Source organism: Meriones unguiculatus, chromosome 3, assembly GCF_030254825.1.
Source record: "Meriones unguiculatus strain TT.TT164.6M chromosome 3, Bangor_MerUng_6.1, whole genome shotgun sequence".
Lineage (NCBI taxonomy): Eukaryota > Metazoa > Chordata > Mammalia > Rodentia > Muridae > Meriones > Meriones unguiculatus.
The window spans coordinates 1,592,798-1,618,874 of NC_083351.1; the positions used below are offsets into that span (position 1 = coordinate 1,592,798).

Below are 26,077 nucleotides of genomic sequence, written 5' to 3' on the forward strand. Positions count from 1 at the left end.
AGTACTTGGTGGGGTCAGTAAGCATCTGGGCAGAGCTGGGAATAGGTAGGAAGCTCAGAGCTAGCTGTTACTGCCCTGTTTCCCAATAGAGAGGCCTTAGTACCCGCCTGCCATCCCACAGAGAGAGATGAGGAGTCACTGGACAATGGCTGACCTGTGGGGAAGCTATGCCCACTGGGATGTCCAGACTGAGAAGAGACAAGTGCAGGGGCCCAGTCAAACCTGAATTTCAATAAACAGCTGATAATCTTTTGGTACGTGCATGTCTGGAATGCCACCTGCATGTTACTATGTTATGGGCCCCTGCTGCATTTTATTGTGCTTGTGGCATTCTGTCTGACTTCTTTCTCCCAGGCTCCAGGCACCTCTTTAATCCCTCAGAGGCTGGGGCATGGTTCTTCTGATTTTCCTTCTTGCAAATGGACTGATACAGGAGCTAGCTGCTGGGAAGAAGGGCCAAGGCATACAAAAGGATTGTAGATGAGAGGGTTAGAGTGGCCACACACAAGATGAGCAGAGTCTCTGGGCTGGTTGGGGTCACCCAATGCTGCCCCAAATTCTGAGGTTATCCCAGGACCCACCCCCGCCCTGCCAGTAGCCCCCTTCCACTACTCCAGAGGTAGGCGGGTCTACCCCAGCTTCAAGACTTCATTTTGTTCCCATTCTCACATTTCCTTTGACATGAATGAAACTTACACATTATAAAAACATACACTATAGAGAAGTATACGTTGTAGAAATAACGGATGAATTCTGACTGGAGTGAGCATAGGCACGACCTGAATGTTAAAGCCTGATATCCCATTATCTGGAGAGGATATCTGAAACACTTTTTGGTCTGTGTCTCGTGTCTCTTACACTCACAGGATGATTCCTTCTGAGTCAGCATGGTGGCTTACTCTTCAGCTTGCCTGTCTTACAGAAGCACACCAGCTCCCTGACTGGGACATCAGCTGTCATATACTTGATGGACTTGTGTTCTTTGTAAACACATTTCCCTGCAATGGGTGGGACATGACAGTACCAAGGCTGAAACCGGCTCTAAACCAGCAAACTTGGCCAGCCTGGGCAGACACTGGCGAAGGACACCCAGCCAACTTTGAGTTTCAGTAAACAGCCCGTAATCTTTTGGTACACGTATGTCCCGAACACAGCCTGGACGTTACTTTTTTATGGCACTTGTGTCGTTTCATAATTCCCTTTGTGGTGCTCTGTCTGGCAGTGCTTCCCCCAAGTTCCAGGCCCTTCTTCAACCCCTCTGAGAGGAGAGTGCTTTGATCCCCTTCTTGTAAACTGACTGTGGGTGGACCTTGCTGCTCAGAAGAGCTGGCCCTAGGCAGAAAAGGGCTTGCAGATTCCTGCAAGGAGCTGATTTTCCCAAAGAGGTAATCAGCACTAACTGGGTCCTTAGAACTTATCTTGCGTTGAATATGTGGGTGATTATTTAAATTAGAGCCACTTAATTATTATTTTTTTAACATATTTTTCCACTTCGAATTTTAAAATTGGTATTTTTACATTGATCTCACAAGACCTGGAGAAAGCTATGATTTGTATATACTGAGTCTAAGGGAGGGTCCAACATTATGGAGGGAGAAGGGGCTGAGCTGAGGGCTTGTTGACTGTTTTCCTTTAAAAAGGCTAGAGAGTTAGTCCACCCGCAGCCGTTGGGGCAGCCACCAGCCCTGCCAGGATATGGACTTGGCCCCGAGGCAGACGGGGAGACAGCTGTGGGAAGGAAGAGCTTTGGGTCTGTTTCGGCAGCCGTAAGCGACATGAACACAGCACCTTAAGCTCACAGAAGTTCTGGAGTTCAGAAGCCTGAGGTCTTTGATCTGGCTCCTCCCGAGGCGTCTCTCCTTGGCTTGTAGATGGCTCATTCCCCCCTCCCCCACCCCATGCCTTCACAGGACTATCCCTGTGTGTGTCTGCATCTTGGTCTCTTCTTACAAGGGCACATGTTGTTTTGGGTAAATCCCATCCTACTGGCCTCATTCTAGCTCTTTAAATACCCCATTTCCAAACAACCACATTCTAAGGTGCTGGAGTCAGAATTTCACATGGGATCAGGCAGTTGGCACATTTCTCACTGCAGCAGAGGACCAGAGAGAGGCACTGCCAGGGGAGGCAGCTGGGGAAAGGTGATCACCAGAAATCAGGTGTTGCACAAAATGCAGGCTACATGGGACTCCGGGAAGGAACCATGCCATTTCCCTAGGGTCAGAATGTCCCACTCTTATGTGGACACGCTTGCCCAGCAATTCTCTGCTGTTTATCACAGTATCACAGCCACTGGGGGTGGGGGTCTTGACACACTCCATCAGGATCATGCCTGGGGAGTTCTGGCCAAGGGCAGCTGCATGGCTACACTGTGGCACCAAGGAATAATGGGCCACTGGCACCCAGACACAGCAGTGAGACCTTAGGTCGTTTGGGCAGGACAGAGAGGGAACATACAACCCGTGGCTGCCAGAGTCTTTTCTGGGGCAGTGTGGCCACCTCAGCTCCCCCAGGCTCCCAGGGTTGCAAGGTGCCCAGTGCAAACCAGTCGGGATGGCACGGCCAGGAACGCCATATCCCCTGCTACCCTGTCTCCTACCTTCATTTACGAACTCACCATGCACTGCTGTCATTACTGTGCACAGAGGCTCCCTGACACTGCGAGGTCACAGTAACTCTCTGACCTTCAGAGCTGCCCCTCCCACCCCTCCCACTCCTCCTTCCTGGGGAGGACCCTCAACCGGCCCTGAGTCTAGAGTCTCTGTCAGTGTCCTAGATTCGTATCAAACTGTAGCAGCATGATAATGATAAGATTATCCACCATGATAACGATCTCTGCCCTGAGACAGCGAGCCAGAGCCCAGAGGAACGACCTGTTTACTCTTCCCACTGCGTAGGTGAGTTCCCTTCCGACATGGACTTCCGAGAAGAACAGCCAGCGCTCCTACACATAGATCCAGGGCCGTACACTCGCGAAGGGGCTGAGCGGGTACTGCTTGTCAGTCAAGAAGTCTCTGTGGGCCTGAGCCTTTCCCCTGCTCTACCACTGTCCATCTAGAGACCATAAAAGGCTCAGGAAAATGCAGCCCAATGCTACCCCTCCCTGCTGTTCTTCCTCCTCCCTGAGAAGCCCAGAGGTAGGCAGGGAGTGGACTTTGCATTACTAAAAACAAGGCCCTTCCTCAGGTCTTTACTGTTGGAGACACACAGAGCTCCAGAGAGCAGCTGACAGGTGAGAGCACACACCAGCAAAGGAGACTGACACAGAATGTTCTGGCAGAGCAGAGCGGGTTCAGAGGTTCTTAAAAAGTGGCAAAGGAGCACTCAGATCTTACCAGAAAACACACACAAAAACACACTTGCTTGGTGCGTCCGGAAAAGTTTACTTGAAACTTGGCCCCCGGATCCGGCGAGGGTTCTTTGTTTTCTGGTCACAGCCACACCGAGCACAAATCGAGGTGGTTTCCCACATCTTGTCAAAGAACGGCATTTCCTCTTTCCTTTCTCCTCGAGCTGATTAGCGGGTCGGGCAATGGTGTGAGGAGATGTTGGGGGTAGGAAAATGGGGGTCATTTTGGAAACCCTCTTTGTGGATGGGTCGGGAATGGGGAGAAAATGAATAGTTATAAGCTCATTTCCATAGAAACTGTCTCATTATCATGCTGGCTGCCCGCTGGACGAGGCAGGGCTTCCTGCCAGCAAACAGGCTCCACAATTAAGTGTCCCCTGCCCGCTCGGCTGCAGGAGAAGCTGGTCACCAAAGATGGCCCCCGGCCGCAAACTCACCCAGGCCAGGAGGAAGCAGGAATGATTTTTCCTATACATCAGACATTTGTGCAAGGATTTTACCCAGCATGTAGAAATTTGCACGCAGCACTTCTTGTTTTTAGGTAGAAGCGGCCGAATCTCAGTCTTGTTTACAAGTTCCGCGGTGTGCGCCTTCACACGTATTTTTTTTTTTTCTGCATTCCCTGCTAGCAGATCTCCAGGCACCCCTAAAGACATTTAACAAAAGAAATGGGAACAATTAGGTTTAAAATCACTTCCTTGGCAGTGCCCTTTGTGTTCCGAGTGACATGGCCAGGCCGGCTCAGGAGGCACTTTGTCACAAGCCCCTGGAACACGAAGGGTGTCTGCCAGCTGCTTCCTTTCTGTGCCTCTGAGGCCCCGGAGAACCCAGCCCACTCTGGACCTTCTTCATTTCTTGTGCGAAGTCACTTTGTGCTAGTGTGTCACCAAAAACAAGTGTGACTGTGGCTGGAAGGGGGTCTGAACCCGGCCGGGAAGAAGGGTTACCCCTGAAGACCTCAGGGAAGCTTGCCTGTGATGTGAGAAACGGTTTTGTGTTTGCATTCTGGGAAGATGCTAGACATAATATATGATCCAGCTTCCTATCAGCGTGCTCTTTGGTGGCATTGAATCTATCCTGTGGGCCCTGTGGCCGCCAGCACTCTATACCAGCGATTGTCTTATCACATAAGGCCACCGCCCTTAGCCTCTTTCGCCGTGGATCTGCTAGGACGATCACTTCTTCAGGTTCTGGCCTCCTCAGGATTCTCTGTGGTTAGCAGCCTGCTCAGTGCCAGGTTCCTTTTTTCCTTTCTGCTCTGGTCCAGGCCATTGGCCTGCAAACACGGCCAGGCACCAGTCTTCATTAAGTGGCCCTTCCTCAGCTTTGTGAGGACCTGGTTAGGAAAATGACACTGTCTTCAGGAAGCAGGTCACTGAGGATCAACAGCACCCAGGCAGCTGAGTGGAAGGCGGTGGCTGCACTGGGTTAGAGAGGTTTGCTTTCAGGTAAATGCTGCTGTGCCTCTCCTCATTTATTCCTGCTATCCCTGCTTTGTAGAGAAGGAATATGAGCAGTCAGAGAGCAAGGTTCGAAGATGAAGGGCCACCTCAGCCAGAGATCTTGAAAATAGGTATGTGTAGAAAGCTGTGACATGGTCCTGCCTCCGATGAGTCTTTCAACATCACTCTTCCCACCTGGGAGTCTCCAGGTGCAGCATATAGACCTGCTGGGTTTGCATAACCCACCAGGCCCCGGAACCCCTTATGGCTGGCATAGCAGTGCTGGTTAAAAGTCATTACACAAACCCTGACTACCAAGGTTGTGGGTGTATTGGTTTTCCCGGGCTGGATAAGCAAAGAGCCCAAGCCAGGCATCTCGGGCAGAAGGAGTTTATCCTTTGGAGAGTCTAGAGTCTGAAGTGCAGGTTTCCCAAGTGGCTTGGAAGGCTCTGAACCCCCTTCTGTGCTCACATGGGGCACTTCCTTGGCGTGTGGGTCTGTTTTCCTGTGTATGATGGCACCGTCACATGGGTGAGGGCTCACCTTAGGAATCCACCCTCAGCTAAGAACTCAGTCCTGCCAGCATCCTGGTGGCCGACGGAGCTGGGGACAGAGAGCCACACATGAAGTTGGAGAGCACTAGGACAAGGGGGCAAACATGTTCACTAACACCCTAGACCTCGAGTTCCCACGGTAGCCTCTGGGGACAGTGGCTGGGAGACGTCTGGCCACTCTTTCCCTCTACAGCCGTTTCTTCGGAGACATCACACTTGCCTGTAGCTCTGAGACCCATGTCTCCTGTGAACTTCCACTGTGTGATTTATGCCCCGTTCAGACACCCAGCCAAGAGCTCAAGTGTAATGTGTGATAAAGACACCCATTCTGTTTTCATGGTTTTCTAAGATTTAAAAAAAATTATCTAAAATAATTTTAGGTTGTCTGAGGTTGGCAAGCAATGTGGCAGGCGATCTGAGAAGGCAAAGTTTCGTGGACTGAAAGGTTTTGCCTCCTTGTTCCCAATTTCTGGAAACATGATTGATGTCACTCTTCTGGGGCCAGGCAGGGACTGGCAGCTTGCAGGAGTGAGTTTCTTGTGTTCTGAGTCGCAGGCCGGGCTGGGCTGGGTGAGAAGGGCTGAACTCTGCAGACTGGAGCTGCACCCAGGCCCTTCAGCTGGGCTCTGTCTTAGCAATCCAGAAACGCTGCTGACCACAGAGCAAGCTTCAGGAGAAGTGTCCCTGGAAGGCGGCTCGGCCTTGTGAGAGATTGCTCTGTAAGTGCCTGAGGCAGGCGAGCTGCCTGCAAGAGGCATGGTCAGGTGAGCTGACCCACAAGGGAATGAGGTCACAGTTTTGTTGTGGTCATGAGGCAGGGCTTGCATCAGGGGAGGAGGCTGTGTTGAATAAGGAGGTGCTATAGTGGAGGGCAGAGCCCCAAGTGTGCCTCAACTTTCAGGTAGGTACCCAGCTTCTAAAGGACGTGCTGAGCTGGGCAGGAGCAGACAGACTATCTCACGGGTGGACTTGCCCCCCACCTTGGCTGTGCTGGTGCCTGGTGGAGTCTCCGCTCTTCCCCACCATGGTCACCATTCCTCGGCCATTGGTTGGTTCGTGCTTGACAGCTCACCCAGACACAGACCATTTGGATCAGTAACAAAGGCTCTGGGTGCCTCCTTTGTCTGGGCCTTCTGACATGACCTACCATGTGGCCAAATGCTTAATGACGTATCAAGTTGAATGGGGGCTCAGGGAGGAGTCATTGTGGGGTGTGGCTGGGTGAACACATCCCAGCCCTGAGCCTCTTTCTGCCTGGTCTGGATGACACAGGGAATGACGTGGGTGTCACCTCGCTTGTTTTCTATTTGAGTGAAATTCATGAACTGCTGGAAAACCACAGATTTGAGGGTCGAGCTCTGCCCATCCCCTTTCGATTAGCAGAGAAAATCAAACTGGTGCTAGCAGGTGAGGAGAAACAGCCCAGAGCACTGCTCAGAAGCTGTGGGCTTCCTGCTGGGCTGGGGACACCAGAGCGCTGCTCAGAAGCTGTGGCCTTCCTGCTGGCTGGGGACACCAGAGCGCTGCTCAGAAGCTGTGGCCTTCCTGCTGGGCTGCGGACAGTGATACCCAGACACACATCTCAGCTGCCCGGGAGGCCCAGCGGGCACAGTAGGATAGGTGTGTTGGTCTTAGGAGCAGCACTCTAAGGTCTACGTATAGAAGACTCTAGAAACAGAATGGCCCCCAGGCACCGCAGGGAGTAGCCCAGATGTTGGAGAACTCAGCTTCTGTTACGCATGGCTGCTTCGGGCCCCATTAATCGGAGCCTTCTTGGCCACTGCTGCTGCCCTGGGGTTAGACTCTTCTGGAGGCCTTAAAAGAAAGAACTGAGGGCCCCCAAGATAGCTCAGTGGGTAAAGGCACTTACTGCCAAGCCTCATGACTGAGTTCCATCTCCAGGACCCGCATGATGGAAGAAGAGAACCAACTCCTGAAAGAGGTCCTCTGGCCACTACACATATATAAATACGTGGAGAAACAAAGATACACAATTACTTTTTATGTAATTAAAATAAAGAGATGTTATCTTTTTTTAAAGAAAGAAATAAGGGGATAGAATTAAGAATTAAGGGGACAGTATCCATGCCCTGCTCCTGTCCTGCTGGCTCATTCTCCTGAACAACAGGGTACAAACCTCATGTGCCCCTCAATTATTGGCACATTCTGCTGGTTGGAGAGACAGGTGGGTAGAAGCCAGTGCCAAGCATGAGGCAGTCTTTCTGCCTCTTCGAGAAAACCCAAGATTGTCCCCTGTGAAGTGAAGCCGCCTCATGCCAGCACATCCTGGGTGCTGGCTAGATCACTGACCCAAGATGAAGCTGCTTAGTCTCAAGGCAGTCTTGCTGCATAGACACCAGGAGGCCCAGAGACCTCAGGACCCTTGGACAAGTAGCTACAACTGGACCCTGGAGTAAGTGTGCTTAGGCCTTAAACCAACTTCTGTTCTGCCTCTTCCTGCCTCCTCTGGAGGGACTCCTGTGGAGAGCTGTGGTGCAGTCCAAATTGTGTCTTTAATAGCAAGGGCACAGTGGATGCTGGCCTACACTGAGGTTACCACCACTGAGCTTGAGAGTGTCATGTCCAAGGCCAAAACCTCAGCTGAGGCATAAACCTACCAGTTATTTGAGAATTTCTGAAGAAGATCCCAGACAAATCCATCCTCAGACTCAGCAAGTGTCCAAGTGCAAAGCTGCCCTCAGTTCCCTGGGAATCCGGATGTGAGACTTGAATTCAGGCCACCGACTAGGGGGAGAGGTAGGTGGCAGAGTACTGGCCACAGGAGCCACGTTTGTATTCTGGTATTCTGACTCTCCCGTCGAGAACCCCCCGCAGGCAGAAGGGCCCCCCTTGCCACTCCATAGGGCTTTGGGCTTGTCTCTGGTCCCCATTCTGCATTTCCCTGTTTGCTGGAAGCTGAGAACCAGCATCATACAAGTGAGCGAGTGGCTATTTCTAAAAGTCCTCCATGAAAGAGACAGGGGAAAGAGACTTGTAAATTAGTAGCTAATGAGGAAAATTAGGAAATTTGCTGAGGCATAAAAATGAGAAGTCGGGAGAAAGGAAGAGTGCGAGCAGCATCCCCTCCCACCTCCTCAGTGCCTTCAGACTCTGGTTCAGCCTGGGCTAAGGTACAAACCTGATGCCTGGGTTAGTTCAGAGAAATTGGTTTAGGATGTAGAGCTGATGAGTCGGGTTAACGTGAAAAATATGGTGAAAGTCCAGGATTGGGGCCAGGGTGGCACTGGCGGGTACAGTCACCTGAGCTGCCTGTGAGAAGAGCTCCCTGGGTCCTGGAGGGCCCCAGCAGGTTGGTGCCTTCCAGCCGGGTTGGCGTCTCCAGCCAGAGCTGGTGGGCCTGCTCTCAGGGCTCCCTGTGCAGGAGAGCTCCAGCCACACCAGGGGACGCGTTTGGAGGCAGTAGGTGGCATGGGGGGGCTACAGCCCTGGACTTGTGATCCTCAAGAAGTAAGATCTAGCAAGACTGAATTCCAAGAAATGGCAGAGATGCACAGCCCTCAGGGTCTTCTTTGGAGAAAGGGCGTCTTGGGCAGCCCCTGGGGACTTTCCTGTTGGAGCCTCTGTGACGGAGCCTTCCCAGTGCAGTGTCCAACATGCACGTGAAGAAAGCTCCCTTTCTGCCATAAAAACCACCGATTGGAGCTTAGACATCAAACTCCACAAGAACAATTCCTGAGACCCTTGACCCTGGGGCCCTGCCGTTCTGTGTAGGGTTGGCATGCCCTCTCTTGAAGCCCATCAGAGTGGCAGACACACCCCAGCTCCCCAGCACCTCCCTTCAAGGCCGAGAGCGGGGCATGTTAGAGCCTAGACTGGGGGGATATTGCAGTCACTGGGCCTGGATCAGCACTCTGGGGATGCTCCTCGAGGGTTCACCACCTTGGGCAGGTCCTGGTCTCTCTGTCTAGTTTGTGAACTGTAAACTGGGATGCTAATGTCAATGCTCCCAGGCAGTGCTCCCAGGATGGGCGGTGAGGAGTGAGGGTAGGTCACTATGGCTCTGGGCAGGGAAGCACCTGGAACCCTGCTGCCCTGCGGCCCTGCCACCCTGCTGCCCATCACTGTCCACCACAGGACAGCTTGGGGGCTGTCCTGCTTACCTTGTCAGGACCTCAAGGGGCAGGCAGGGAAAGCCTCCCCCCAGGACTGTCACCTCCCCCAGCTTGCGGCCTTCTCCCCGGCTGCTGTGTCCGTGGGCCGTGTTCGGGTCAGCGGCGAGCTAACGCCTTTGTCAGGGTGATTAATAGTGGTGGGGACTGCCGTTAATTCACTGCCTAATGACTGCGGCCGGCGCGCTCCGAGTAATCGGGTGATGTATGTGGGGAGCGCGCACCTCGTGGCAGAGGTGAAAATCATTTCGACAAGTCAAATATTGTCACAGGGAACAAATGGCTCTCCCTGTTAATAAAAATTAATGAATTTTTTTCTTTCTTTTTCCTTCTCTCTCCCCTCTCACCACTGGCCTGCTAAATGAAGCTGCAGAGTGGCTGGACGGGAGAGGAATAAGGTGGCATTAGGCACTTTATTTGATGGGTAAAGCTGTGAGCGTCTTTATTAGGGAGACCGGGCCAGAGGCCAGGGCGACCTCTCACCTGCAGCCTTCTGGAAGGGAGGGAGGAGGTAGCGGCTCCTCTCGGGTGGGGAGCTGAGGGTGCCACCCCCAATTCCAGAGAGAGGGGGCTCTGGACTGAGGAGGGGAGGGTGCTCTCAGAATGACCTCTCATCCCTGTGAACACCCCTGGACAGCATTAGGCAGAACAGGAAAAAACAAAACAAAACAAAACAAAAAAAACCTAAACCCCAAAACAAAACAACAGAAAGCAGGTGTCCCTAGGAAGTACAGCCTCCCCAAACTGTCTGCCCGGCCCCCAGGAGTCAGGTCACAAGGTGGCACTACCCTCCCACAAAGCTTTGTGGTGCCCCCTGCCCCAGCCCTGGTGGCAGAGGGGCTCAGCATCTGTAGCTCTTTACCCCTGATTTGGTGGGAGGCCAGGACACGGCACAGAGCCAGTGGCCATAGTGCCCAGAAGAGGCGGAGCCTAGGAGAGTCTAGAAGGAGGCAGAGGACCCAGGTCCAATACTGAGCAGAGCCGTGCCAGTGGCTCCCCAACACTGAGGCTGGAGGCCGTGAACGTGCTGACCCGTGCCCCTCCCTAATGTTGACCTCCAAACATTCACAGCTATTGGAGGACTGATGCCGTGTCTACAGCCAAGGCCACAGGGGAACAGGCACAGAATTCAGTACCACCTTTCACCCTCTGCCTCATGGTGCCAATCAAACCACATATCCTCCCATTTCCCACCCTATCAAGAGATCCGGGTGGGTTCACCGTATCCCTGAGAGCAGCTTGGGAAAATGGCAAGCCAGCCCCAGCACCCGAGTTCCCAGAAGCCAGCAATCCAGGCAGAGGGCAAGCCCTCCCAGCATGCTTCCTCACCCTCATTTTCTTGAGGCATATGGGTTTACTTGCAACCTTACTCTGGCCTGTGAATGGCAGCCATGGGCTGGCTGGTAGGAGCTACAGAGATAAATGTGTCTATAAATAGTTTGGTGACAGTTGTCACAGCGTTTGCTCAGCATTTAACCCCTTGCTCCTCTACCGTGCTGCCGGGGGCAGAGGCACAAGGGAACCAAAGCAGAGAGCAGACATCAGGAGAGCGGTTTAGCTCACCCTGGCCAGACACAGTGCCGCACCCAGTGGCCCAGAGCCTTCTCTGGAACCCTGCAGCGGGCAGGTGTGGACTGCTCGGAAACGTGCCATCCCTGCCTGGGCCATCGCCAAGTGTTTCACCATGAGTGTGTAGATAGTATGGAGGCTGTGCCTGAGTCTTCTCCTGAGGCCTCTTTAGGCTGAGTAGGCCAGGTCTATCCTGGGCTCTGGTTGGCTACTGAGAGACTCTGGGACTCTGAGGCCTTGGCTGTAGACAGGGCAAGCCTTAGGTCCTCCAATGGCTCTGAATGCTTTGTGACTTGGGGGAGGGCACTGGCCTAAGCAAGCCTAGCTTAGCACCCCGGAGGAGCTGAGTGACCCCAGGAGGACTGACGCTTTCCCCCAACCGTGAGCGATTAGAAATCTTCTAAGCATAAAACCCCCAAACAGCCACTTACCTAAGAGACCAGAGCTCAGCTCCCTGGTGCTTCTCTGGGCACCCCACTCGCCACCTTGACCTGGGGCCACGGTGCATAAGAATCGGGGGCCATCGCATAAGTCAGTCACCAGGGCCACTCGCCCTAGGTGGCCACGTGGACAAATCAGACTAACTGTGGAGGTGGGGAGACTCAGTCTAGGGCAGGGTGTCAAGGTGGGCATCTCCTTGCCTCTAGAGAGCGGCAGGAAGCCGGCTTAACTCTGGGGGAACAGCTGTGACCCTGTTCCAAGTATTCAAAGATACGCCATGGACTCAGAGGTGTTTGCATACCCACATTCACTGTTGCACTATTCACGCCAGCCAAAGCGTGGAAGCACACGTGTCTGCGAGGGAAGCACGGCCTACTCACAGGCAGGAAGTTAGTTTCAGCGTACCCTGCAATGGGCGGGGGGTGGGGAACACCGTCAACACAAGGTGAGATGAGCCCATCAGCAAAGGCCGAGTCCTGTGGGAGTCCACCAGCATCTGGTCCCTAGAGGAGTCTGATTCATTAGAACAGACAGTGGAAAGGTGGCTGCTCAGAACCGGAGGGGTAAGTAGGTGGACTGTACTTAATGGACACAGTTTCAGCTCCAACACGGGGAGGGGTCAGAAGAAGGACCCGTGAGTACATTGTGTTACACAGTGTGCCCGTAATACCACTGACTCGCCGCTAAGAATGGCTAAGATGGTGGCTTTTATGTGATGTGTGTTCTGCTGCCATTTAATTGAAACTTCTTCATTGCTGGGTATAGGAACCGGGGCCTGGCCTTGCTTAGGTCAAACTGGTTCCGAACCCCTGAGCCCCACTCCAGCCCCACGCCGGTTGTTTGTGGAGACCCTGTCTCACCGCCGGGTCGGCGGTTTCAGAGCTGGTGTCTGCAGCCAACACTCCCACCCTGAAATTTGAGGTGCCTATGTGTTGCCCATTCAGGAGGCAAAGGGTTAAGGAGGGCACCCGCTCAGCCCGCCAACTCAGACTGGGCTCAGCAGGGCCAGGGAGCCTTGCTGTGATTTAGAAGAAAAACACTGAGATTTGAGCGATCCGTGGGCTACCTCGCTGCCCCCGGGGCTCGGGGAAGTGGTATATTAACCAAGGAATAAAGGAGAGGAAGAAAAAGGCCAAATCACATCTCTCTGAAACAAAGAGGCTTTTTACCAGGAACAAGCCTTGATAAAAATTACAGAGGCATCACAGCCATTCAGTGCCTGCCCCGGGCGATGGAGGCGGCCAGGAAATGGAAGATGCGGGTTTGCCGCAGAGCTCAGTGTCCCCAGAGCATTGCAGGACAAATAATCGTCCTGGAATAATGCATCAGCCTTAAGTGGGGCCAGGTGGCCGGGGCCAGAGCCTTCCACGGCCCTCAGGAAGGGCTGGATTCAGGAGGCTGGCCTTGGGCTTCTGGACCCCAATGGGTTGTGCGCTGGCCCTGGGCTGCATGGGAGTGGGTGTGGGGCAGGAAGGGCCTGGCTTTTTAGTATGCTTGGGCCTGGCTGTTTAATATGCCTTCTCTTCTGGATGGATCTGGTTATCTTTGAGCCCAAAGGCATGTGAGTACTTTGAGGTAGGCTGGGGGCTGACCTTGGCCAGCAGGTGGCTCAGAGTCTAGGAGAGGTGGTCCACAGGATACCCTAGTTAGCGTGGGCTGCTGGGTCTCAGCCATCTGAAGAGGGGTCCTAGAGGTGGCGCTTCATCCTCAGCTTGGCTTCTCCGTCGTGAAATGGTTGAACAGGAAGGGCATGCCAGCGTGGCAACACTGGGATAAACTGCCATGAACTGGGTGATGGAGGCTGGAAGTCTGCAGTGCTGGTGTGGCAGAGCTGCATTCCTCCAAGGACTCACTTTGGGCTGGAGTCCATCCTGATGTTACATCTTCAGTCCACACATTTACAAAGAATTTATTTCTAAGCCTCATTCTGAGGCATTTGGACGTGAGGACATGAGGGAGCCAGCCCTTACTGTACATGGGTGGCAGGAGACCCACCTACCAGGCTAATGCGGGCCCCACCAGGGGCAGGCCTGGAGCTGCCTCTACTGGGTGGGTCGAGCCCTGTTCTCTGCAAAGAGGAGGCAGTTCTGTGGGTCCCTGCTTCCTGTCATAACTGTGACAGAGACTAACATCCACATGACATGACCAGGTCACATGCTGACTTATGCCAGGCTGGAGAAACCAGGTGGGCAGCCCACGCTCCTGGCCAGGATGTTTCCATACACCCTGTCTTTGAAGAAGTATCTCAGAGAGGCCCAGGCCAGATTCAGGTCAGCCAGCACTAGCACCAACCCACTCAGGCTCCCCCAAGCCCTAATGGCAATTTGGTTGCTTCAGCCCTGCAGATGGGGACCATCCCCGCGGGCAGGGTTGCGGATGTAAACGGCGATTGATTATTATTAACATTTAGCATGTTTGCAGTGCCATCATTCCTCGGCTCTATTAATCTGCTGTGCTAACAGCTGCTGGGGTCAGTCCCGGCTCTGGAAGAATGTTGACAAGCTACAGATGAGGCAGGGCCCTGGTGGCCTGTCAGGGGAGGGATGCCCAGCCTCTTACCAGGTTGCCCGTGAGAGTTTCCAAGGCTGAGGGCTGGGGGCAATCACTGTAGCACAGGGTGTTTCAAAGACAGAGGACCAGGCAGATGGGAGCTGATCAGCTCCTGGGTATCCCTTCCTAAAACCCGCTTTGGGGAACAAGTCTTCAGGAAACTCCTGTGGGGCCCCACAGTCCTCTGGAGGAAGTGTCTGTCACCATGGCTGTGGAGAATCCCCCACCCAGGCTTCAGAACCTCTCACTGTCCCCTGAGAATGACATCTCGCTCTGCTCCCCTCAGTGGCTCCGGCAGTCCAAGCACGATCTGCCCTTTTCTGTCCACTCAGTGATGTGCGCAGCTCCTGTGAGATGTAGGCCTCCAGGCAGGAGAACTTTGCTGGGTTTTCTGAGGAAATCATTTGCAACCCTCTTCTCCACTTGTCTCTGAGGAGGAAAGGGAGATGAAAGTCAGGGGCCAAGTTCTTCCTTTTCTTCAAGAAAGTTCAGGTCGGAAGGAGGCAGCATCTCAGAGCCAGGCAGGCTACAAGCATGACCATGGATGTTAGACCAGGCAGGCTACCACACCTGAGTGGAAGGAGGGGAAAGGGTTGGCTTTGAAGGGACACCAGGGAAACCTGGCCTGCTTTCAAGAGGAGGGGGCTGTGGGAAAGAAATATCTTTCTAGTTTAACTGATTAGAGTGGAGGAAAGGAGGCTGATCATATCAGTGAGCTTCCATTTTCAGGAAGGAAAGGCAGGGTCCCCACGTTCACCACCCACACTGGGAACGTTCTCCAACAGCTGGCTGTGGTGGCACACCTATAATCCCAGCACTTTGGGGGCAGAGGCAAGAAGACTGTGGCTTCCAGGCCAGGCTGTGCTACAGAGTAAGTTCATGGCCAGCTGGGGATATAGAGTGAGTCCTTGTCTCAAAAACAAAAGCAATGACCTGCTCCCAGGGGCTTCCCTCATCCGTACCCATCCATCTTTAGAGTCATCCATACTATAATTTGTCCATTCATTCGTCTGCCCACACATTCAGCATCAGCTTGTCTGCACTTCCATTCACTGATCCATCCACTTGAGTCCATCCACTTTTCCACTTGCCTACCCACCCCTCATCCCTAACCTAGCCATCCCTTCACTCATCTTTCCTCCCATCTACTCACCCATCTATCCAGTCACCCATCCATTTACCCACCCATCCGTCATCAGTTAACCAAACCGTTCATTCGTTCCCCTGCTCATCCGCGCATCCAGCATTCGTGCGTTTCTATCCATCTGTTCACACATCCAGGCCTCACTCATCCATCTCTCTGTCCGTCCACCACCCATTCACCCATCCACTCCGTCCCTAGGCTAGGGCCAGCAGTAGATACCCCTGTGAAAATGTTGCCGCTGTGGATGTGGATAAAGTTGGGATTCCTTAGCGTGAATACTTGGTGGGTCCTCAGCTAGCTACAAGTGAATATGTGGCTTTAAGTCCGTCACCCACTCTCTAGGCTTCATGTCCTCGATGTAACAATGCTGTATGTCTTGTGGACTCTGAGAATTAGATCAAGTGCCATAACAGCCACATATTCCATGGGCTCAATTAATAACTGAATCACCAGGTAGTGAGCCTGAATCAGTGTCAGCAATGCCCAGCAGGACCGACAGGGGTGGGCGAACCAACGAGAGGCAGCATGCCGTAAGACCCCCTTGGGTCATCCCTATAATGTCCAGAGTTTGATGCCATATGGCCAGCTGGACACTGTGTCCTCAGCCTGAAGTGTGGCCACATGTATTACACAGGTCAAACTGAGTTAGTTGATCAGTGGGTGTTAAACTCTGCTTTCAGCTGGCTAGCGAAGCTTAACATACCTTTGGGGAGAGGTGCCCTGTGTTTGGTCCCGCCATTTTCTTCAGGAGAAAGCACCCTGGGAGCCCTTGCTTCTGGCTGGTAGGATGGCAGTTGCAGGTCACTGCTGACTGCCACATGGTGGCTCCTCTGGAAGATGAGGTGCTTGTGGCCCCGGCCACCTCTATATTCCCTTCAAAGAGATACTTACAAGGCGTGGCCAGGGTTGGCTTTTACTGAAACCATTGCTCGTCATTCTGTGGAAGGGTGTGTGAATCTGCTCTCTGCCCACATTGTTAGAGGGGCCAGTGAGGAGAGCTGGAAACATGGTAGGCTCTGGTTCTCCCTCACCCAATAAAAAGCTGCTGCAGTGAAAGGAAGCTGCTCATGGGGTTGGAGCTGGAGGCTTTGGTGCCCTGAGGAGCCAGCTCAGGGGAGCGTGACCCTGCCCTTCTGCAGCACCTGGTGCTTTTCTACCTCTTTGCCCAGATCTAAGTAGGTCCCGAGGACTGCTAGGGTCTCCAGAGACACAATGCAGCTTGAGCAGGAACCCTGCTATGACAGGCCAGAAGTCCCTCAACCCCACTGGGTCCACCTCGTCTGTGAAATTGTCCTACTGTGTTGCCCTTGGTGTCTTTCTCAGCCCTCCCCTTGGGCAAGACAACCCCCACCCCCACACTGAATATGTGAGTTCAGAGGAGGACACTCAATGGTGGCCCTTCTGGACACTGCAGGGCCCCGAGTGTCCTATGCTAATTGCCAGGGGCTCACACAAGCAAACCTTACCATATCACAGCGTTCCTTACAGGAGGCTTCTTCACTTCGGAATCCCTTCTCGCTGAGTGGTCCCACGCCACTGTCAGATGGACACTGCCAGGGAAGACTGTGAGTCTCCTAGTCTCTTGCCTCGCTCCCCTGAGAGCCCGCAGGGTTCTCACAAGGATGACGCACCACTGCTCATGGTGGACGGCGGAGATGCTCAGGCGACTTGTCATTCAGCATGACACTCTTGGGCCAGCTTGTCTGTGGACAGTGCGCATGGCTCGTGGGGCAAGGGGTCTCTTGGTCCACCGAGGTTTCTCTGCACACATGGGATGACCCACAGCCGGAAGTCCCGAGTACAGGGTTTTGTTTGAGACAGTTAGGGTGAACCTTGTCTCAGGCAAGGCTTCCTTTTCCTTGAGCATGGGGTGGCCTTTCTTTTGTTACCAGGTCAGTTCTAAGAGTTCTGAGAAGATTCCCTTCGACCCTTCAACTCTGTACTGGGCCCCTGACCCCCGGTAAGCTAGGAAAAGGCCCTCAGACTTGGGGCTGCTGTTAGGCCAGACAGGGAGAGAAATTACCCACACGAAACCACAAGCTGTGTAGCTTTTGGACAAGCACAGCTGCAAATCCCCAACAGAACGAGCATTTGCTGCTCATGGCTGCACGTTACTCCTGATCATGCCTTGTGGGGCTGGGCCAGGCAGCTTCTGCAGAACCAGCTCTGAGCTCAGCTCCTGGATACCTGTCACTGTTTCCTTGTGATGTCTCTTCAGCCCAGATTGTCTCCTGGGCAGAGATGGGGTGTCTGGGTGCTGCTGGGAAGCCAATGGGCCGGGTGTGGCTGCCACACACCCCTCTGTGGTCTCAGGATATGTGATGTGATCTCAGCTGTACAGTGGGGCCACGTCAGCTCCAGAGGGCCGGCCAGATGTGAGGGTCACTGTCAGATGAGCTGCTGAGGATGGTGAGGTTCTCCAGTCTCTGCCATGTATCAGGAACACTTCCTTCATGGGGCCCCGGAGCCCAGCGATGGCCGTGGTGGCTGTGCGTGTCCTCACAGAGAAAGAGGTCCCTTTGCACACCCGTGAGCCCGGCAGGCCTACGCAGCCCACCCCAAATCCACTTGTGGAGCCCCTTGTGCACAAAGGGATCTGTGCTCTCCCTCTTCTCTCGCCCTCGGACAGTAGTGACTGTTTGGGGAGGACAGTGAGTTGTTGACCTCTGGCTTCAGAACAGTGGTCAGAGGGACTGTCACAGGGTGGCGACAGGACAAACTGCTGCGTTGCTTCAGCCCTCCCTGCATCTGGCCTGTAGGGTTCATCTCAGGCACCGTCCTCCTTTAGCTGCTGCTGTTTCTAAGCTTCCAGGATGGTGGCCAGAAAAGAAAACCCCAAGTTCTCAGTGTGTACCAAAGGTCACTGTTCAGTCTGCTTCTGATCCTGAATAGGCTCCTGTGTTTCTTCCCTAGAAGAGTGAGTGTGTGTGTGTGTGTGTGTGTGTGTGTGTGTATCTGTATGTGTGTTTTTGTGTCTGTGTATGTCTGTGTGTATGAACGTGTCTCTGTGTGTATCTGTGTTTTTGAGTGTCTGTGTAAGTATCTATGTGTGTGTCTGAGGGTGTCTGTGTGTGTGTGAGTGTGTCTCTGTATGTCATGTGTGTGAGCGTCTTTATGTGTGTATCTCTCTGTGTGTATATTTGTGTGTATGTGAGTATCTGTGTGTCTCTGTGTGAGTATCTGTATATGAATGTGTCTCTGTGTATCTGTATGTGTATTTGTGTGTGTGTCTGTGTGAGTGTGTCTGTCTGTGTGAGAGACAGAGATGGTCTGTGTGTGTGCACACACATGCACATATGTACCACATGGACATCACACATGTGCATATGTGTACCCAGGTAGAGGAGAAGCCTCAATGCTGGTCTTTGAGGAAGCCCAGACAGAGTCTGGGCTGATGAGAACCCCTCACCCCCCAATGGTGCAGGTGCCCAGGTGGGTTCTTCCAGGTCCTGACTTTTCCGCTCTTGGCTTGCAAGTGATACAGAGCACACAGCCACCAAAATGAGACACAGACCTGGACAGAGAACACCCAGGTCTGTGGGGGCTCATGATTGCCCACAGCAGGGCTTGGATCGGTGCATGGGATCTGGGCTGGTTGGCCTAGCCTGCTCTACCCCTGGCTGTGGGTCCCCGGGTGGGCAGTGTTACCTCAGAGCCCCTGGCTCCCTGTGTGTCAGTGAGGAGGCAGCACCTGCGCTGGTACCTCTCTTCTCCCAGGGCAGGTGCCTGTGGCACTGATGGCTCACTGAGCAAGGCAAGGTCTGGGGTTATCAGGATCACGTCCTGAGTCAGAGGGGCTCAGCGGACAGCTATTCACAACCACCTCTTGGGGAACTCATCATAACCCATCGTGATCTTGGGGTCCTGGGGTCCCAGGCAGGGCCTCGAACTCAGGAAGCTCTGGAGTTTCGCCGACCATGTCCATACGCACCGCCTTTCTTGATGGTGGAGACTCGACTCACTGGAGGACTGGGATCCAGTGCATGCTCAGCAACACTGCTAGATCCAGTCACAGCAGATCCAACAGAAGCAGGATGAAGTAGGCTCTAAAAAGCCATACCTCCACCCCTTGCATAGGCTTAGTCTGGAGGGGCCCATGTTCTGAGGCCTGCGACCTCACAGCTGACACTACCCAGCGAGGCCTGAATGATCTTTCTGTATCATGGGCCCAAATGAATCCTGCAGAACTCAGAGAGTAAATGCCCTGACCTGGGGTGTTACCTGGCGTTAGGCCTGGACTCAGCCAGTGTTGGACCTTGGGTGCACATTTAAAGGGTGCTGTCTTAGTTCCGTGTCTTTTGCAGTGAAGAGATAGAACGAGCCAGGCAACTTACAAAAAAAAAAGCATTTAATTGAGGCCTTCTTACAGTGTCAGAAGGGGAGTCTATAACCAGTATGGTGAGGAGTATGGCATCAGACAGACAGACAGGCAGACAGGCAGGTAGACAGACAGACAGGCAGACAGACAGACAGACAGGCAGACAGGCAGACAGACAGGAGGCAGACAGAGAGACAGACAGGCAGGCAGACAGACAGGCAGGCAGGCAGGCAGGCAGACAGGCAGGCAGGCAGGCAGGCAGACAGACAGACAGACAGGCAGACAGACAGACAGACAGGCAGACAGACAGACAGACAGACAGGTAGGCAGACAGACAGACAGGCAGGCAGGCAGGCAGACAGACAGGCAGGAAGGCAGGCAGGCAGACAGACAGACAGGCAGACAGACAGACAGGCAGACACAGGCAGACAGACAGGCAGGCAGACAGACAGGCGGACAGACAGGCAGGCAGGCATGGAGCTGAAGCAGTAGCTGAGGGCTTACATCCTTGATCTGAAACTTGGAGCCAGAGAGCCAGAGACATCCACCTCAGGGACGCCTCTCCTCTGTTAAGGCCATACCACTAGTCCTTCCCAAAACAATTTCACAAACTGTGGACCAAGCATTTAAAATTTATGAGCCTATGGGGGCTATTCTTATTCAGATCACCACACATCCCCACTCAGAGCTATGCATCATGTCTTGGACACCTTTCTACCCCACCTTGCTTTTTCTGATTTCCTTGGTACTGGCGTTTTCTGGTTCTGAAAGATGTTCCCAATACCCAGAGAGTTAAGGGTGAGCCTCAGGAACCTACAACAAGGAACCAGGGGCCAGAGCCCGGGCTGCTGCCTGCCCAGTCCCATTCTTGAAAATCATTTTTGCTGTATGCAGTGTTCCTGGCACCGCCAGTTTCCTTGGCACTTGTGTGACAAAGAAATTAGTGGCAGTCTGGTATGTGGGGTTCTTACCCCTTGTAACTTTTCATCTGCTTTTCTACTCTGTGGCTTGACTTTTTCTGAGGTCTAAAACTTCAAGGACATGCTTAGGAAGTGGGCCCCAGGCCTTCCATGTCCTGCCACCCACCACCCACCCTGTTCTTCCCCAGCATGACTTTGCCGTTCTGCTTGTTCCCGGGCAGGATGCAGAATCCCTGATTGGGCAGCACAGCCTGAGAGTGCACAGCCCAGCACGTGGGAGGGCGGGAGCCTGCTTTTGAAGGAAGCCCCTTCTCCACTGAGAGCTTAGCTGAAAAGTTATGGGTGCATGCGCAGCTACAAGGCCCGACTCAGGGGCCCAGTGATCCGGCTGCACAGCTCCACCAACTGTAGAGCTCTGCCAAGGTCCGGCAGTGCATCCCACCCCTCCAGCACAGGCTTTTAACGTAGGCGACACCCACCTTCTTCAGGTGGCCCCGCGGACTTGCTCCTAACACACGCGGTGTACACTGGTCGATGGCCCAGGGTGGGCCTGTGTTCCCACTGCAGTCAGGATGCAGGTGACACTGCGTCTCCGGAAGGCATCGGCTCCCCTGTCCTGGGCACCCTGGATCTGAGGTTGTGCCTCTCCAGAAGGTCCTGCCCTGCTGTCCTCCGGGAGACCCCTGCCTTGCCGTTGCTGAGCCGAGGGAACACTTGCTTGACTCTTCAGGGCAGACTTGCGGGTGTCAGCATGGTGTCCTCCTTTCTGGGCACAGATGGCACCGACATGTGTCCTGTGAGTAGGCTCTGCGGTGGTTTGGGGGTTCAGAATGAGGTCACAATGTTCCTATAGCCAGTTGGAGGTGTCACGAGAGAACAAAGAGTTGTAGAGCCTTGTCTGAGCCTCCTGAGGGAGGTGCCAGCTAAGGCCTAGAGCTACCCTTAGGAGAGGGCTCACCCTATCAGTGAGGGTCACCCCTAGTAATACCCAGGCCCTAGCAGGGTGCCCCAGGGACCTCTCATGGCCTCTGTCCAGTGTGTGTTGAGCAGGGGGTTGGGGGCTTCTGGCACCCTTCCATTTTTCCCATCTCCAGGACTCATAGGGAAGAGGGCAGTGAACTTGTGGCTGGTGGATCTGTGCAGGCCACAAGCGCTTGTTCTCGGGGCTCCCCGCCATTGCCCGGGCTCACATATGCATTCTCTCTTTCTCTCTCTGAACACATTTCCCTTGCTGTACCTGCTAAGTGTCACTTTCATACTGCCTACTCCAGGCCTTCAAGCTAAATGCCTTCTCCTTTCAACCTGGCCTTACAGTAAAACAGGAACTATCGTGAGATACCCATCAACTGGGAAAATTCCTCAGGCTCCCTCTGGCCACTGATTAGGTTTAAATCTGCCTGTTGGTGGCAGGACAGCCAGTGGCCACCCTTTACAGACGTTACTGGCATGTCTGATGCAGAGTGCCAGCCTGGGGGATAGCATGACAGCCCCTCTGCTGCTGGTCGACACTACAGAGTTCAGCATGTGAGCATGCTGCTCTCCGTCTGTCTGTGTGTCTTGTTTTCCTATACCTTGGTTTCCCATTCATGTTTGCTCGTCAGTGGGGTCTCTGAAGGGACAGTGGGTGGCTGTGTCTGAGCGAGGGGGCAGAAAGCCCCTGGTGTGGGGTTGGAAGACACCCAACACTAAAAATCAGGTTGGGTGGAATCCAGCAGAGTGAAGGACAACGTCATGGGGGGTTCCCAGCCCATGCTTCCCTGATTCTGGGGAGGAGCTGAGGTCTGATATCTGCCACAGGGTCACAGTGGTCACTTGAACACTGGCTGGCATGATTCTCAGAGGGAGTCGGTGTGGAGCTCACCAGGAATAGGCTCAGCTAAAACCGGGGCAACCCAGCAGGTGCGTCTAGGATGAAGAGTGGACGTTACTGTGACTCAGGGCCATTTGGCTTGAGGGACAGCCGAGCTCATGCTGCTCTCCCCTTCCTGCTGCTCCCTGTACCCTCCCCTCCCCTTCTCACTTTTATCACTTTGTGAATGACAGCCCCAGCCAAGAATCCCCAGCACGAAGCCATTGGCAAGATCCAAAAAAAGAATGCAGGCCTCCTGACCAGTCAGTGACACCCAGAACACTCCAAGTGCCCATGACCTTGGCCCTGCTCTTCTACCTGGAGGAGAACATGGTCTGGAAAATGCACCTGCCATTCCAGCGCTGAGACTGGGGCTGGAGAGCAAAAGCGGTACCTACTCGGGGAGCATCCTGATCACTTTGGGCTCTGCTTCCATCTCCGTTACTGCAGCTCAGGAAAACGGAAGGGTGATCTCTGAGTTAAACACAAGACTCCCCACTCCCACCAAAAACTGAGTGACTCCTGCCTGGCTCCCCCAGGACTCCAAGACCCAGTGCCGGTGGCCAGCTTCTTCGTGGCTTCAGGAGCCCTTCCGGCATCATCTCTCAAAATATGTTCTGTGCACACCTACTAGGCCTCCTATACCCTCAGCGCCCACCCATGAACAGAGAGCTGTCTCCCCAGTGCAGGGGACAGAGGAATACAAAGAAGGAAGCTGTCACTTAAGGCCACCTGGGCACAGGAGGCTGGGCTGGGGCACAGACCTGCCTCTAATCAGCAGGAAACACTGCCTTCTCTCCAGTTGTTTGCTGGGCCTCCAGTTAAGGCCTTTATTACAGTGCTGGCTTCTGTGAGTAGGTGAGGGGCTTCAGGAAGTAGAACTCAAACGGAAAAAGAGGAAAGAAAAAGAAACGGCGCGGAGGTGACCATGCGCTGGATGGGGACGTTTCCTGCCTGGACCCCTGTGGGGCTCCTGAAGGGCTGCTCTGCTTTCTAGCCATTCTGGAAGGCAAAGGCTTCCGCACCCCGAAAGAGTTGAGGGGCACTTCGTGAGGAGGGTGGGCTTCGGCACGATCTTGTTTGTGAGCTCTGCAGTTACCAGTTTCGAATAATAGGGTGGCTTGTTAATTACCCCCTTCTAATTTACCTTTCTGCCGCACACAGGCAACGGGAAGGTTTACGGGGGTGTTCTTTCAAACCTAAACAACACCAGGCTTTTCGGTGGAAGGAACTGTGCTGCCTTCATGTTGCCGAGTCTCTGAAAGGATCCCACCAGCCAATTAAAAAGGAACCGTTGGCCACTTAAAACATAGTCATTACTTCTGTGAATGCTGCTAAATTAAATAAGTGTTAGCGGCATGATTTTTTTTTCCCTGAGACTTTGGTTTCTTTTGAAAGAAAACATTTTGTTACTCCCCCAGCCGGTTTGTTTGCAGCCAGCATGGGGAATCTGAAATCGTTTTTCTTATGCTTGAAAGTTCTTGTCTCCCTGGAGGCTTCTATTTCAGCAGCCAACGTCAAGGAGCAGGGAGGGGCGTGGGGTGACTTCCACAGGTCAGCAGACCAGTGGCAGGATGGACCTGACCTGGGAGATGTGGATCAGGGGTCAGAGGCTGAGCGAGGAGCCGTTCTCTGGGCCCCACCTCTGGCTTTCCTCACCGACTGAGGTCAAGTTCACAGTACAGAAAAAGTAACCATTTTAAAGCATGCAATTCCGTGGCACTTAGCACAATTCCCTGTGTTGTGCAACCAACCTCTACCTCTCTCTAATTCTGGAGCATTCTCACCACCCACAGGAGAGTCAGCTCCCAGCCCCTCGTGACCTTATGGAGTTCCCTCTTTGGGAAGCTTTGTATAAGCATGGTATTTGCCTTCCATTTTGCATAATGTATTTTTAAAGTTTCCGTGGACAAATAATGATCATTTGTATTGACAAGATGCAGTGGAGTTTCCATTCGTGTGCACACTGGGAAATGAGTGGGCCTTTATTGGAGTAGTGTGATTTTACATTGGGGAATGAGTAGGGATTTATAGGCTATCGTGTGAGGTTTACAATGTGTACACATGGTAGGCCTTGGGGAATGGTCAAGTCAGGGTGACCAGCGTGACACCTCTTGGGGGAGGGGCAGGGAACGGGAAGAGGCTGGTTAATGGGGACAAAGTCACAAACGGGAAAAATGAAATGGAGGTGTTTTCTGAGCACAACAGGATAGTCAGTCCTGTATGTTTCAAAATAGCTGCAGGACGGCACTGCCAGCATTCTGAGGTCTGTCTGCACTGCAGAGAGGTGGGCTCCTGGTGCGTAGCCTGGTGTGGACATGACAGAGTCTGATCATTTGCTTGTTCGGGCTGTTGGGAGCTTGAGCTGGTCTGGCCTTCCGGCTCCTCTGAGTCCTTGCTGGTCTCAAGCCCTGTTTGTGGTGCTATGGGGTAGATGCCAGGAACGGGCTTGTTTCTCTTTCTGCCTCATCTCCTCCTTCCCCAGCACCCCTGACCCTTCCTATCCAACGCCATGATAGCCTTAGTGTGCCACGGGTGCCCCTGTTATTTTCACCTTGACATCAGCCTTTGCTTATGATGGCCCTTAGAGAAAAGCCCACCCCTACCATAGGCTGGGGGCCTCTTCCTTTTGCTAGGTCATGTGAGCTGCAGCCTAAGTACCATGCCCATGACTGCAACTTTTCCTGCTCTGCCTCGATCTACCAGGAACTTAGAACAACCCCATACGGGACCTGGCTAGTCCAGTGTGAGTGGTTCCACAGCAGACAGCTCACCATCGCCACGACAGCCTTGCCTCCCCCGACACTGCTGCTCCACACCAGGATGGGCATCACCTCCTCGGGTGGCTGCGGAGATGATGCTTCCCCCCTCTAACAAATGAGGGAGAGCTCAGCTGTGAGACCTCTGGCATGTTGGGGTCTCCTCTCGGGGAGCTGCTGGCACTGCATGCCCACTGCCAAGCTTGGGGTGGTGCAGAGGTGGCATCTGCTGGGCACAGGGTGGTGGCTAGTGCTCTCGGGTCCCGTAAGGGCCACATCCCTGCTGCAGAGGCTGATGCTACGTTATCTCTTTAGGTGACGGTGACGTTGTAAATAATATGTATGAACCTGACCCGGACCTGCTGGCCGGCCAGAGTGCCGAGGAGGAGACTGAGGACAGCATTCTGTCTTCCATCCCTATGGGGCCGCCATCCCCCTTCCCCACCAGCGAGGACTTCACTCCCAAGGAGGGCTCGCCCTATGAGGCTCCTGTCTACATTCCTGAAGACATTCCAATCCCACCAGACTTCGAGCTGCGAGAGTCCTCCATCCCAGGAGCTGGCCTGGGGATCTGGGCCACGCGGAAGATGGAAACTGGGGAGAGGTTTGGCCCCTACATGGTGGCACCCCGGGCTGCACTGAAGGCGGCCGACTCTGGATGGGAGGTGAGTGTGCTCAGGCTGAGCATGATTGATCGTGGCCATTTATCTTGTGTTCAATCTATTTATAAAGCCGGTGCAGCCGCTGCCCCAGGCAGGAGGCTCAGTCTGTCGGAGAGAGAGCGTTCGAATGTCACATTTCCCAGGGTTAGTTCATCCAGCCGCTCGCATGACGTGACTCAGAAAACATTGCGGTCCCCTCCGATGCCCATCAGCCCGACGGCTGCGGCACCCTCTTCCCAGAAATGAGTCTTTTATGAGCTCATGTTTTAAAACAGCCGCCTCCACTGGATGGAGGTGCTAACCCACCCTCACTATAGGATAGCTGAATGTTCCAGGAGAAGCAGCTTGATGCTGAGAGCTTCACTCTATCTCCATCAGGTTGAGGCAGCT

At 53.7% G+C, this 26,077-nt stretch overlaps 1 protein-coding gene across 9 annotated transcripts in view; it reads left to right on the forward strand.

Annotated features, from left to right (window-relative positions):
• The window catches only part of Prdm16 (PR/SET domain 16), a 310,338-nt gene that overhangs the window by 79,549 nt on the left and 204,712 nt on the right, over positions 1-26,077 (forward strand). For all 9 annotated transcript variants that reach the window (XM_021655376.2, XM_060378940.1, XM_060378942.1 and 6 more), the window contains exon 2: positions 25,341-25,690. In XM_021655376.2, coding sequence (XP_021511051.2) covers positions 25,341-25,690 — 350 coding nt within the window. The remainder of the gene's footprint in view (positions 1-25,340; positions 25,691-26,077) is intronic.